Genomic DNA, 15000 nt, shown 5'->3' on the forward strand with positions numbered 1-15000 from the left:
TACCTACGTAGGTACTTATAGCTATGTAGGTATTTAAACCTACTCCAGGTAGCTATTTTTACCTACTTTTTCCTTTACTTGCATTTCGTGGCTAAACCCAGGAACGGCGCAATATGGCGTGTACCAAATTTCTTGATTCACTTACACTAACAATGAATACCACAAAAATATTGGACAAAAATGATTACTTTCTAACTTTTCAAATTTGCATCAATGACATCACCCATCTCCATTTTCTGGGAGTTTAGGATCAAAGCTACGTGAGAAAAAGTGTAGAATGTCTAAAAAATCTGTATTAATTTTAAAGTTTACCTTCATGCAGTTTTACATAATCATGCACTCCTTGTAAACATGACATGTTGACTGAGTACCAATGCACCGTCCCGTGGTATCTTTTGCATTACATTCAATCATATGTACTTGTACTATGTGCCTATTACTATTATTATGTGTCATTGCATATATTGTTATTATTTTCTTCCTGTGTGCATTTCTGACTGTTTTGCATTAGGATACACAGTGGTACTTACATATATTACTTCAAGTAATGTCTCGTGTTATGTACATTGTCTAAGCTCATACTACTAGTATTACTGCATATTATGTGTGAACCATATTGCACATATGCACTCATTATAAACATGACATGTTGATCTAGTACCAATGCACCGTCCCGTGGTATCTTTCGCATTACAGTGGAGTTAATCATATGTACTTTACTACCTTTACTATTATTACATGTAGAGTTGTTATGTACATGTATATATATAGACATCTATATATATATATTTTTTTTTTTCCCTATGTGTATTTCTGACTGTTTTGCATTAGGATACACGGTGGTACTTACATATAATGCAAATAAGTATTATCATGTTCAAATGTCTCATGTATGAACATTGCTCATACTAATAGTGCATATTTTACTCGTTTTGTTTTGTTTTTCTTTTTATCGTCATTGCACATTGAAATGTTAACAATCATGTATGCTGTATGCCCGAGAGGGCCCTAATTTGGAAATAAATCATATTCTATTCATTATAGGTTTTGGGGGCGAATTTTCATGCATTTCCCCTGCATTCTCCACCCTCGTAAAGTATTCAAATTTACACTCTGAATTTTGCCGTGCACAACATGATACATGAAACGACTGACCTGTTTAAAAGATGCGCTTTAATTATTATTTATTTATATTTTCAAAACCAGGTAAAGGTAGGTAGAAGTAGCTACTTTAAGTAGGTTTAAATACCTATGTAGCTATTTTATACGTAGGTAGAAATAGTCTTTGGACTGGACCTGACAACTGTAAAGTTCCTGTGGTTAACTCAGTGTAGTCGAATTTCTTCAAATGCGTCAGCTAGTTTAGAGTTAATGTACACTTTAACCTTGTATATTTTAGACTAATCTTGGCTCGGCTGGACTGACGCCTTCTGTGAAGGCATTAGTCAGAATGTCAAATCGAGCTGGTAGTGTACCCTAGCTTAGCCGAGATCACAGGAGTCGGCAATTTTATCAAATAAAGTGAGAAACCAGCATGAATCTTACTTACATGAGATTCCTTTGACTCTTATCCCCGCTTTTATATTGTGACATGTGCGGGGGAGCGGGGGCAAGAGTCAAAGGAATTTCGGATTTGAATAATATCAGTTAGATTCGCGAGCGCTCGAGAAGCTCATTTATCAAGCCTGTTTCTGATAATTTTCACTTAACTTGATAAAATATTGCCGACTCCTGGGCCGAGATTAAACTTAGAACACAACAGTCGGCAGTTTTAACAACCACTGAGCTTCGCGAGCGTAGCTCAGTTTGTAGACTTTTACAGATAAAACTGTCGAGTCCTGCATATGCTTATAGTTAGTTATATAGACATTTTCTAAAAAGTGAGCAATCATTTCAGTCTTTAAACTTACAATGATCAAAACTGTTAGGCTGCTGACTAGAAAATAACAGGAAGGTATTGTCATTAAAGTGAAGTTTCTTTCTGGGGAAAACCACTAGGCCTACAAATCTGCTTTCTTTTTACCTTAGGTCTTTATTGTTTGTAAATAGGTAGCAGGGGACAGTTTCGCACTATAGGCCCGTCAACTTTTTCAAAAAATGGAATTACCCCGTATTTGAAGTGATATTACATGTGTAAAAATGTATACAATAATTTTAGGATGCATGTCAAATGTAGCTGAGTGCTTAGTAAAAATGTTGATATACAACATGTAGGTGTCACCTAGCCTGGTACCCGAGGCCTTCCGATGTTCAAAGAACGAAGGCCAGGCATCGGATGTCGAATGGATTCTTCCACTGATCAAAATCCAATATGGCGGACTCAATGGTAAGTAATGGGAATGTACGTAAATGAGCGTATCATGGCTTAATTAGCTGTGTCACTTTCGATTTTATGTCATTAATTGCCAGAGACAGACCTTAGGAAATGTATAATACTTGGTTTTCCATGTGACACGCTTGTTTGATATAGTCTTATCCCTTTGTTTTCAAGTAAGTAGGTGATGATCAACTCGCATATTTTTCACGTGTGTTAAATTAAATTTAACCGTGTCACTTCGTTTTTTCTACTATTGATGGGTTGTATTGGGTTGCTGGCGAAGATACATACTGAGTTTTATAGATGACACGCACCAGTTTTCTTATTTTAAACTGACAATTTCAGATCGAATTTCCTCGACTCATTTTTGGATAATTTTTTATTACATATAGATCTAATGACGTGCTTTACTTTGATAAGACTATAGGCTATAGCTGAAGTTTATATGATGACTTTCTTGTACGATGATAGGGGTGTTTTAAGCTTTTATTGGACTTATAGTGTACAATTTTACAGATTCTCAATATTATGTATATTAATCGTTTTAATTTCAGATGAATTTCCATACATATGGAAAGAAGAAACACTTGATAGTAGATGAAAAAACACCCTCATATATAATGCTTCATGAATATGCAAAACCATGCCAACAGGTATAATAAGATATATATATTGCTTGTGTAGCAGATAAGGCTATTTATGCATTTTATAATTCAGTAACAATGGTGTCTGACAATGTAATTATTTAATTCTTATGTTGACCTGCCAACTTTATGCTTGATCCAATAGGCTTGATTTAAAGTTTCTGTTGTTACTTTGGTTTACTGTGAATATTCTTCAGATTTCAGAAGGGGTTACTAACAATTTCATTGTCAACAGTTACTATTCCTCACTGATTCACTGTCCTGTTTGTCTAAAATTATATTTGTGGGTCGGTCCACAATTTTTATATTTGCCAAAAGTTATACATTGAGGTATTCTATTTTTGTGTTAGCATTATAATTTGCATTTGTTTGTAACTCAAATTCTTTGTCTTCTTTATGAGAGAACTGAGTTCATACACTTCAATTTAAAACTCTTAGGCTGTAGTAGCCAGGAATTCTGTATCACAACAAAAACAAATTTTACATAATGTGAAGTACACAATATGGCACTATAGTAACATTTCATTGTTATGCTTTTGCACTAACTCATTGTACTGCTTGGATTTGATAATAAAATCACACCTGCTAAAGCTTCAAAGAAAAAATGTAGAAGATCACAATCTGGAGAAACCCAAGACATTCATCCCCAAAAACAAAGTTTTGCATTTCTGTTTCTCTCACTGTATTGCAAATTTCAAGATAGTTTTCAATACATTAAATTTGTGGTACTTGTGTACCAAATTAATGACTCTTAATATAGTTTTGTGGAAAAAGGAAAAGAAAGATAACCAGATTGATCTCTTTATTTTACCATGTAGTCTACAGACTCCAGATGGAAAAAGACAGAGAAAGAAATTCTAAAGGGGTATTCAAGGACCCATCCTCCTCGAAACCAATTCATATCGGAAGGAATTAACATCCAACTTGAATGAAGAATTACAGACTTCCAGAACAGGTTAACAACTAAATCAATTTGTTACAGTCTGTTATTTCAAGTTTCCCACCTCTTACAGCAATAACAAAAACAATTATTTCTGGCATCTAAAGGTGTGAGAAGTTTATCATATTCTAAAATATGTTCTATTTGTTAGTGGAAGAAATTTAATCCCAAATTGATTATATTAGATACTGACAATTTCTGTATTGATAAAACACAATAGTGAAAAATGCATGATTTTTTGTATGGAATGAACTGACCTACCTTGTTTTATTTCATGTGATCATGCAGACCCTTTAAAAAAGGAGAAGCCAGATCTTCAGAAGACTTCCTTGAAAATGAGAATTTTTTGAGTGGAAGTGAAGAATATGGCATGCATACAAGCATTCCCTCCCTCTTGTTTGTGTAAGTAAAACCTGCATGAATATAAAACTTTAGATGAAAAGGGAAATATATTGACATTCAAAATTCACAGTTGGTTGTTCATCTTCTGCAAAAATTACAGACTTGTTTCATTATTTATCTATAGTAAAATGCATGTAACGACATAATTAATATTTATGATGTATGTGCATTGTGTATTTACTACTATTCCTGATCCATATCAATGCAAATCTTTACTGATTATACTGATGTTTTGTGACATTGTTTTTAATTTTTAGATCAGAGGTGAGCTTTTTGAGAAAGACTTATGGAGGAACTTTGAGAGTGTCAGTTCTCAGATCAAGAAGTTAGCTAACAGTAGGAGGAGTAGTAATTCATTCCACTGTATGGCCAGAGAAATATATGACATAAAAGACCTGAAAAAGGAGATTTGGCATTGTTTCATGTGGAAATTGAAGAATCTTTGAAATGGATACATGCAACACAGACATGTTTCAGTTACTTGGGGATAAAACTTATGAGGAATTTTGCTAACTTTCAGATGGGAATGTGTTGCACAAGAAATGCTTGATCACAACCTTCTTTTATTAGAAACCTTTTCTATGCAAATAATTATTTTAAATGAAATTTAGCTATTTCATTAGACTAGTAAACATGTTTTCTGTGCAAGTGTGTGTCATTGACATTAAATGCTATGATATATTGAAGTATTCTTAAACAATGGAAGATCTCTACTAGTTCTTTCAAAGGAAAGCCAACAACAGGAATCGAACCTGTTCCTCCATCGTACAGATACGAAAGTGTGCACCAGTACACCATGTTGGCATATATTAAGAACTAGTAGCCTTGGAGGGTAAATATTGTATTATTCTTGTACAGTTGATGTGTGATATATATATATATGTGTGTGTATATATATTATATACATACAGCTTAGTGTATATGTAATGTATGCCTCATGTTTGCTAGTCGTCAATAAAGCATTTGAATTGAATATATTCCTTGTTCATGAAGAAAGTCTAATATCCTGAAATTTAGATAAATCTAGCATTTCTGTTTGTGAAATACCTTTAAATCTAGCTGAGAGAAATGTCTTTGTAACCCAGTGATTATCTGGGTCAGAATAGGTCCTCTGCACCTGATTGCATATTATGAGAAAAGAGTTAAGATAGAGTGATCATTGAATAAGATTGTTAACTGAAATATTGTGGCACAATTAATTAGGAACAGTCTGATCCTCACTGCTCAAAAGGCCAAAGTATCAAGTATAGGTCTAAATACAGGCAATTGATGGTGGCCCTTGAATATGAATGAATTTTAAACAATAGAGAATCAAACAATGACTGTAACTGACATATATACATTGAAATATTCTCGAGAGGGACGTTAAACAATATACAACTATACAGGCAATCGATCTTGAGGCCAAAACTTATTTCCACATTGTGTTTACATAATTAGTGCATGTAGGTTTAACTTGTATCTTTCTAGAATAAAATGTTATCTTTCTTAATATCAATTATTTACAAAATGCAAGGGTGGCTCATGTACTGTCCGTAATTGTCGTGCTCTAGACACTCATAAGAGGAACGCGTCTGTCCAATTCAACTCTTTAATTCTAAACTACATAACTAAGCAATTTCACAAACCGCGTGGCTGAGGCTGTCAACATCAATTACTGACTTAATACTAAATATATAGCTTTCGCTGATAGAGCACATTCCTAAGTGTGGGAAAACATTTAATCTGAATGAACTATGTAAGATATAGACATTACAGCTCATAAACAGCTAGCAGTTGCAATAATATTTATACTGCTTAACAAGAATAACCTGTCAAAATTAGTCGAGGAAATTCGATCTGAAATTGTCGGTTTAAAATAAGAAAACTGGTGCGTGTCATCTATAAAACTCAGTATATATCTTCGCCAGCAACCCATCAATAGTAGAAAAAACGAAGTGACACGGTTAGATTTAATTTAACACACGTGAAAAATATGCGAGTTGATCATCACCTACTTACTTGAAAACAAAGGGATAAGACTATATCAAACAAGCGTGTCACATGGAAAACCAAGTATTATACATTTCCTAAGGTCTGTCTCTGGCAATTAATGACATAAAATCGAAAGTGACACAGCTAATTAAGCCATGATACGCTCATTTACGTACATTCCCATTACTTACCATTGAGTCCGCCATATTGGATTTTGATCAGTGGAAGAATCCATTCGACATCCGATGCCTGGCCTTCGTTCTTTGAACATCGGAAGGCCTCGGGTACCAGGCTAAGGTGTCACCATGATTCCTAGCATATAGATGGGTGCAAATACGAAACTAAAACACGTGGTCAGTTGCTGAAGAAATTCCGGTGAAAACATGCAGGGTCCAGAAAAAAGGGCTGTAGCTGTGAGGGAAGGTGGATGGCCCCATATGAGAGGTAGATTTTTGAGAAGGGCAGATAGGGTTCTTGATTGTGCACAGTGTCTAAATCCCCATGTTTGGTACTGTGATGGTGTGGGGGTGGTGCGGATTAGCCCAAATGAGGGAAAATCAAAGCAAAAAAGGGGAACCTGCTCAGAGCATGTTTTGTGCACCAGCACCAATATTTATAGATTACATGTAATTTAGGGTCATAATTTATTAACTACACTAATATGAAATACAAGTATTGACATAAAAGGGAAATATGATTTTTCATTAGTCTGTCATAATCTGACTTTGGTGTATACCCCCTATCCACATGTTTCAAAACCAAAGAAACTGTCCCCTGCCACCATAAACTCTTGCAATAGAAAGTAACTCGTACGTGAAATTCAATTTTTTTTCCTGGCTACGAAAATCAGCAAGGCAGTTCCCTCTAACTGTCCGCTACGGTTATATATTTCTGATTTTCATCAATATTGAACCACAATTTTAATAATTGGGAAGATTTTTGTTTGGAATTTACTTTTGACCGAAGAGTGGAACGGAAAGCTTGTAAGGACTGTGTAAAAGGAAGGGAGAAAATGCAACGGACCAGACTGGGATTCAAACCCGGGCCTGGTCCGTTGCATTTTCTCCCTTCCTGTTACATTTGGTGCCGTAGACCACAGGGGCTCGTCACGAAATATTTGTCTTTTTAAAATTTGACATCGTCTGTTCTATATTTACATAATAAATATAGAATAGAGAGGGTCAATTCGTGACGAGCCCCTGTGCGTAGTCCAGCCCCTGGAACTGACAGGTGAAAATGTCTGTAAGGGGATAAAGATCCTGGGTTGATGTCTTCAGGTGTGAAGACATTTAAGGAGAGAGGAATGTAGCGGTCAGCCGGGTTCGATCGCCGGTGGCCAGATAGCTCAATTCGTAGAGCACCTGACTAGAGATTCAGGGGGCTCGGGTTCGAATCACGGTCTGGTCCGTTGTATTTTCTCCCTTTCTGTTACATTTATCCTGGTCACGGCACCAAATGTAGTATAGGAGAGAGGAGAAAATCTTTGGCTGAACCGGGAATCGATCCGATCAATATTCCGGTCCAGCCAAAAATTTTCTCCTCTCTCCTATATATATATATATCCAGATAAATTAAGTGGCGGCCACCACATAAATTACATGTAAGTGGCAGCCACCAGTTAAATGAATATTAATTCTATACCCTGGCAATACCTATCGGCTTTCGTAGGGGGGAGAGTGAGAGGAGTTGAATATAAATTAACTGGCAGCTGCCAGTTAAATTAAGTGGTATCCGCCAGTAAATTTATGTGACGGCTGTCAGATAATAAGTGGTGGCCACCAGTTATATGAATATCAATTCTATACCCTGGCACCTATCGGCTTCTGTACAGAACAATGTATGCCCCTGGTGGTGAAAAAATTGAGAAGGGTCATACGCATGTATCATTTAATTGATAGTCTTTAACTATACTTTCATATATATAAAAAAAAACTTCTTCCAATATTTGAGAAAAGTGTAAATATTTCTTAAAACAATATAAATTTGAGTTATAAGCTTGTGACTTCAAAAGCAATATGTCGATCATCTATACTCCAGGGGGCCGTTTACGACAATAAATGGGAAAATATTCCAGCCTGTAAAGTTGGTCGGAAGTCATAAGTTCTTTTGTAAAATGCACCCCAGTGTACCAAGTTTGATGCCAAGGAAAGGGTTCTAAAGACATTGAGCAACAAGATCGACCTTGTGATCCCAAAATCAATAGGGTCATCTACTTTTTAGCAGAAGTGAGTGTACTAAGCAAAGGGTTCCCTAGATATTGAGCGCACAAGACTTGATCTGCAGATCAACAGACCCTTGACCTTAAAATCAGGTGCAACCACTGAACAAAGCTTGGTAACTGTCAAGCAAAGATATTGAGCGGACAAGACTTGATCTACAGACCGACCCAAGGTGGAAAACAATATGCCCCCTCTTTTTCATAAGGGGACATGTTTTTAAAAAAGATTTAAAAGAATGAATTTGAATTTAATGGTAAAACTCCATGTGTGTTTATAAACGTAAACCCCAAAACTATGTGACTCAGACCTTGAAACAAAAGGATCATCCTTATGGCACAACTCACTGCGACGTTTCACTGATTTTATTATCTTCACCTTCTCTTTTATCCTCAAAACAATAGGGGGTCATCCGTTAGACACGAGACTCTTCTTGTCAAGTTCCATTTTTCAAATCACAGACAGAACAACCAACCCAAATAAATATCCCCCACTTTCACTAAGCTGGGGACAAATATAACCCCATTATCAAATACTCACATTTCCAGTGTTTTACTTTCAATAGCTTTACCAATGGAAACAATAGCCATTTCCTCATGAATGTAAACATATCAATCTTGCCTATTTTAACAGCTGGGTATATTCCAACAAATGAAAGTAAAATGTAAATTTCATTTTTTTGAAAATACATGAGGGTATGAACAGCAATGCTACGCCAGCATACTATACATGAAGGTCCAACACTCTTCATGATGTATGATGGCCCAAAATATTACAGTTAATGCCCTCGTGTATTTTCAAAAATGAAATTTACTTCTCACCCATCACTTCTTCATGATGCTGGTGGTGTGGTGGTGGTGGTGGTGGGCACTCACAAAACTACAATTGCCTTTTGGAGTGTTATTAATGATTGTATATAAATAAAAAAAACAGATGTTCTCCATATTATTTTTTTACTTGTCAAATATATAGTATATTTTATATATCATACAATACATTGTTCAGATTTTTGAGACAAACAAATGTACTCTATGTCATTGGTCTGATGTGATGCAGTTGTAGCTACCAGTCTGTTGATTGCAGGATCAGTTCCACGTGTAATTCAACCTTTTTAAATGTTTCATTCAGTATTATTTTTAACCAAATTTATTGTTAACAAGTATTAAAATTGTCATCGAGGTAGTCATTGAAATGCCCTGTACACTCTTTGCAAACTATATATAACTTCTCGATACCTTTAGCGTCAATATGATTTTTAAGTAAAGCAAAGTTCGATGTGCAAAATATGGTACATCAATAAAATTTACAAAACAATTATCATTTTACTGAAAATGTTCCAACACTTTTGATTCAAATTCTTTGTGCATATAAAAATGGGGAGAGCATGTGGTACAAATTGTTCTTATAAATCAAATAAGAAGTTCTGATTGATGATGCAGAGATTTTCTCATTGATCTGGAACTTTCCCAATGCAAACAAATTTGGTAGTCTTCAGATACACTTGCTGTGAATGAATTGCAAAGAAATAAGATTTGCTACAGATAGAAAAAAGTCTTGCATAAATCTACTACACAAGAAGATCATATATTGCAATTGATTGAAGATTGAATTGATGATATGACACATCACAATGGTTGCACAGAGTTAAATAAATGTACATTTGTTGATAGAAAAAATAGTTGAAAAAGTAGTCAACAATGCAACAAGACAAACCTATTATAAAGAGTCAGAAAGTTTTCTGAGTTCACTTTGTAGAAAACTAAATATGTAACTGGCCTGCAATTTAACTACACATTAGAATAACTTTCTCCCTTACCAATATTGTTTTTTACTACCATTCTATTTTTCAGTGAGAAAATGTAAATTGTAGGCAAAAAATGTTACCTTTTGCTGTTCTGAAGAGCACATTTTTATTGTAATATGCCAAAAGAGAACAGAATAAGAAAGTGTTTAATAACCAAAAATCTATCCCTTGCAGTTTCCTTTTGATGAAGAATTTATGAGTGTGACTGATGATGACTATAAAATGAAAGATATAACAGAATTATATATACATCTTCATCAATGTTCTTTTACTAAAACCATTTTATATACATAAGCAAACTGAACAGATTTATCAAGACATCTATTTTTATAAAACATTGGCTATGTACGAAAAATCTTTGCTGATAAGTGGGCTGCTTAAAACTTTCATACATCCATATAATTTTTTTTAACAAAATATGTATTACATAATATAGATATTTCATATACCTATAAAATGTATTTATGTACCCTAAAAATTTCCAAGAATGAAATGTCTCTCTAAGGATACAGGCTACAAACTTTTCCCAATATATTTATCAATGAATGCATGTCTGCATGAAATAAATAGCATCTCTTAATGTATTGAAATTACAATAACAGATGAAAAAACATATCAATGTGTAGAAAAAAAATCATAAAACCCTAATTTTCACCAAAGGTATACATTTTTATCAGCGAAAAATAAATACTTATCTATGTATTTCAAAAGTTTGGTTTGTAGCATGTATCCTTGATTAAGAGAAATGGCACTTTGGTATATATGTGTAATAAAAAAAAAAAAAGATCACAATATCAGACTCATCAACAGTTTTTAGTCTTGTTTGCCATAAACTTTTAATCATAGATTTTTTTCTTTTATAAATTTATCACACATATTTTTTTCATTCTAATTTTGTTTTACATTTCAATTGCACAATTTTTTTGGCCAAGTATTTACACAAAAACAAAATATTGCTTTCAACATAACCAAATGCTTACGTAGTATTTAAAACATTATTTTTGGCATTTCTGCGTATTTCAGATTTCGTTTGCATATAATGATTTTTATGGTTTTAATACTTTAATGTATCTTTTTCCTCATCATTCAACAGTCACTTACAGATTCAGGTTCATTCCATACTTCAACATTCAACCTTACAAATAATCAGTCCTACCTATCACTAGGAGTGTATGTGTCTAACCACATTCCTCTGGCATATATTGTAAAAATATTCCTAAAATTCCCATGGCACAATTATATCTGGATAGTTACCTACGTTCTTTATAAAAAAAAAAATTACTAATTTAAAATATTCTAAATTTTAATTGGCAAATAAATTTTGCCTCTAGAGTTTATGATCATTCGCTATGAAATATATCTAAATCCTTCAAACACTTAGTGTCTATGTGTGTTAGAAAACTCGTGGATTTTAAATATATATATATATGTATATATATCATATATATATATCACAATTCAGACTTACCAACTACCATAGATTCTATACTTTCTATATATAATTTAATGGATATAAAACTTTCAATAAACAAAACACAACAAAATGGAAGGTGCACACACACAAACATTTGATAAATAAAAAAAGGTAAAAATATCATATTTTAAAACTATTTCATATTTACAAATACTAAAATACAACAGAGACAAAACTTTTCCAAATTCTAAATACATTATGTTTTGAACATACTCATACATCCATTTGTGTAATTTTCATAATAAATGCACTACATATTTGTATACACTTTCTCTCAATGAGACTTTGTATCAAAACATTGAATTGAAAACCCTACGTTTTTGCAATTTAGTATTCCCCATGGAAAAGTCTTGATTTTGTAATGTTCCAGTAAAAAAGGTCATAATTTTTGTGTCCTCATCAAAATAACATCCTTTTAATACAACATTTCCTGACCGAATTCAAAGATATGTTTTGCATTCTGCCGTATAAGGGGTTTTGTGCTGTCATTACTTTGTCCATCCACATCAATGTCCAGCAAGGTAGTGTGGTGAGTGATATGAGGGGGTGTATGCCCAGGGGATAAGCTGGACCGGGTGGAATAATAAGGCGTGTCCAAACTTTCACTTTTTTCCAACCACTGAGTAGGGGAGTCTTGAGGGTCATTTCTTTGAGGGGTGGGGATTGGGGGAGGGGGTGGAAGGCGAGGTCTATTACGAGGTCCCATGTCTAAAGTCTTTGGTCTCTCTGCATGGGTGTCCCCATTAAGATTGTTAAACTTCCTCCTCGGGGGTATGGGGGGAGGTGGTTCTGAATCCTCCTGTTGCCGAGAATGATAATCCCTGGGTACAACTGGGGGTGGTGTATCACTGACATATGGTGGGGGCCTGGGTGGGGCTCCATTACCCCAGGGATTACTGACCTCTGGCTGGATGAGGTGACTGTGCGAGTCCTGATCATGGAAGAAGTTTGAGGTATTTGGGGGAGACTGTTTGTTCTGAGTGTTATATGATTTGTAGTTGCTGGGGTATTCATCTTCAAAAGTGACCGAGTGTCTGTGAAGGTTCCTGGATGTACGGGGGGTATCATAATTACTAGTACTGCTGTCAGATGACTGTCTTTTTAGTGTGTTATGACTCGGAGAGCTTGATACTAGTGTACTGGCATTACTGTCATACAGAGATCTTCGTTGAACTGTCACATCTGAATCTATGGTACTTGTAGATTGATAAGTAGAGGAAGTCTGAGAATAATTTGGAATATTCTGCTCCTCTGTAAATCTGATTGGCACATCCAAATTTAAAGCAGGTCTTTGTCGCACTTGATAGCCATGGTATGTATGGTGGGGGTACCCTGATGGGGAACTGAACCGACTCGAAACGAAGTCCTCACTGTCTAGAAAAGAATCGCGCACTGCTGCGTTGTATGCGTCCCTGCGGTTCATGATATACGAATCCCGCTTTCTACGATTCTTTGCCTCCTCCTTGGGTATGAGAGGGCCAAGAGTTTTAATATCACAACCGGTCACAATTCCTACTAACATGGCTGTCATATTGAACAGAGCACTCTCTGTTTTACTTTCTGACTTTTTTACATATCTTGAAAAATCGGCACTGCAGTATGGAATGTTCCTGTTCTTGACTTCTGATAAATCTGTTGGCCAGTCGTTTTCATCACCATCTGAAAATGCAATGCAAACCAATTAATATGCACATTTTTGCCCAGTGGTTTACAAAAAGAACTTTTTTTCAGTGTGTTTACATAAATTACATTTCAGAATGTGTAATCTTCCCTTTCAGTACTATGTACAATGAATAATCAAATATACTGCCAATAACATACTGTAGAAGTACTTTTTTACACGCGGTATTAATTTACGATATGTACGCAGTCACAAATTTTCCGCGGAAATTTATCCCAGCGTACTGAAAGTAAATGAAAGACATTAAGTGGGAATTTAAGAAATCCGCCCAATTTTCTACCCGCGGAATCAACATAAATTGTGATTCCACGGACTTATGAACCCGTGGAAAAAAGTACGTTTACAGTATATTCTGTAATATGAAGTAAGTAAACCATGTCTAATTCAAATGTTATACAATCATAAGTGTCGTGTAAACCATATATTCATATTTCTGTATCAAACTTTGAATTCTGTTGTACAATTTCTTGATATTCTGGATGTTGTCTAATCTGAAAATTTGTCCTCATACCAAGCACATCCAGATCGGACTGTACCAGGGTTAACATGTCTTACATAGAGAGTTCAGAGCACATCCAGATCGGACTGTACCAGGGTAAATATGTCTTACATAGAGAGTTCAGAGCTCCTGTGTTGGAATGTCCTAAATTCTTCAGAGATCGTTCTAAGTTTGGAGCACTTTTAGACCAGCGCCCATCTGCAAAAATGACTGATGTTCTTTGGTGCCGTTCATTTTTTACTGTACTTGGTCCCCAAGTGCGACCTTTCACCCCATCTGCTGGATCTACAATGTGAAAATGGCAACTAAAGTCATACTTTATAAAGGATACAATTGTTAATTTCTGAACGTATATAAAAGAATATTGTAAATAGAATGCAGAATTCAAAGTACAATCATTAAATATGATATGCATGTACTTATGTAACATACACGTTTGCAAGCCAACACTAATAATTTTCGTGGAGATCAAATGTTTCCCATTTTCATGTACTTTCTCATTTTAAAAGTCAATAGTCTTCCAACAAAAAATCTCCATAAATATGTTTTTTCTTGCCAATATTATGAAAAAAGAGGCCCATGATCCACAATGCTAACCTGAGTAACCATAGCCCTGTTCTTCAGAAAGTGTTACCACCTTTAATCCCATTTCAAATTTTGACCCCATATAATGACCTCACTTTGAATCCAAATAAAATGAGGATACTTCAATATCAAGATGACTAACATGGCCTTGCTGTTCTGAAGAAGATTTTCAACAAGACTTCATGTAAATTTGTACTTTCCTAGCCTAGTGGCTCTTGAAAAGATGATTTTTAAAGATTTTCCCTATATATTTGTATGTAAAAATTTGATCCCCTATTGTGGCCCCATCCTACCCCCAGGGGTCATGATTTTAACAAACTTGAATATGTACTAAGTCAGGAACCTCTCGTGTAAATTTCACTCCTAGCCCAGTGGTTCTTGAGAAGAGTTTTAAAGATTTTCCCTATATATTTGAATGTAAAACTTTGATCCCCTATTGTGGCCCCATTCTAACACCAGGGGTC

At 34.9% G+C, this 15000-nt stretch overlaps 2 protein-coding genes and 1 long non-coding RNA gene across 7 annotated transcripts in view; 1 reads left to right on the forward strand and 2 right to left on the reverse strand.

The window, feature by feature from the left end:
- Positions 1–2047, reverse strand: part of LOC125649780 (cotranscriptional regulator FAM172A homolog) — a 28605-nt gene extending 26558 nt beyond the window's left edge. Inside the window, exon 1 of one of the 2 annotated variants that reach the window (XM_056139267.1) lies at positions 1911–2047. In XM_056139267.1, the coding sequence (XP_055995242.1) occupies positions 1911–1964 (54 nt within the window). In that variant the 5' untranslated portion in view covers positions 1965–2047. The remainder of the gene's footprint in view (positions 1–1910) is intronic. The other variant, XM_056139271.1, reaches the window with a different exon arrangement.
- LOC130046687 (uncharacterized) lies at positions 1987–5276 on the forward strand. 3 transcript variants are annotated; one of them, XR_008795687.1, is made up of 5 exons: positions 1987–2326; positions 2872–2970; positions 3780–3916; positions 4190–4303; positions 4561–5276. It is a non-coding gene; the product is annotated as an uncharacterized LOC130046687 (long non-coding RNA). The 3 variants fall into 3 exon arrangements; XR_008795689.1 differs by having other exon boundaries at positions 2266–2341; XR_008795688.1 differs by lacking the exon at positions 1987–2326 and adding an exon at positions 2358–2490.
- A 4153-nt stretch (positions 5277–9429) lies between these two features.
- The window catches only part of LOC125649771 (mitogen-activated protein kinase kinase kinase 11-like), a 51582-nt gene continuing 46011 nt past the window's right edge, over positions 9430–15000 (reverse strand). For both annotated transcript variants that reach the window (XM_048877515.2, XM_048877516.2), the window contains exons 7-8: positions 14063–14236; positions 9430–13430 (exon numbers count right to left, since the gene is read on the reverse strand). In XM_048877515.2, the coding sequence (XP_048733472.1) occupies positions 12187–13430; positions 14063–14236 (1418 nt within the window). In that variant the 3' untranslated portion in view covers positions 9430–12186. The remainder of the gene's footprint in view (positions 13431–14062; positions 14237–15000) is intronic.

The sequence above is a fragment of the Ostrea edulis genome, chromosome 5 (genome assembly GCF_947568905.1).
Source record: "Ostrea edulis chromosome 5, xbOstEdul1.1, whole genome shotgun sequence".
NCBI lineage: Eukaryota > Metazoa > Mollusca > Bivalvia > Ostreida > Ostreidae > Ostrea > Ostrea edulis.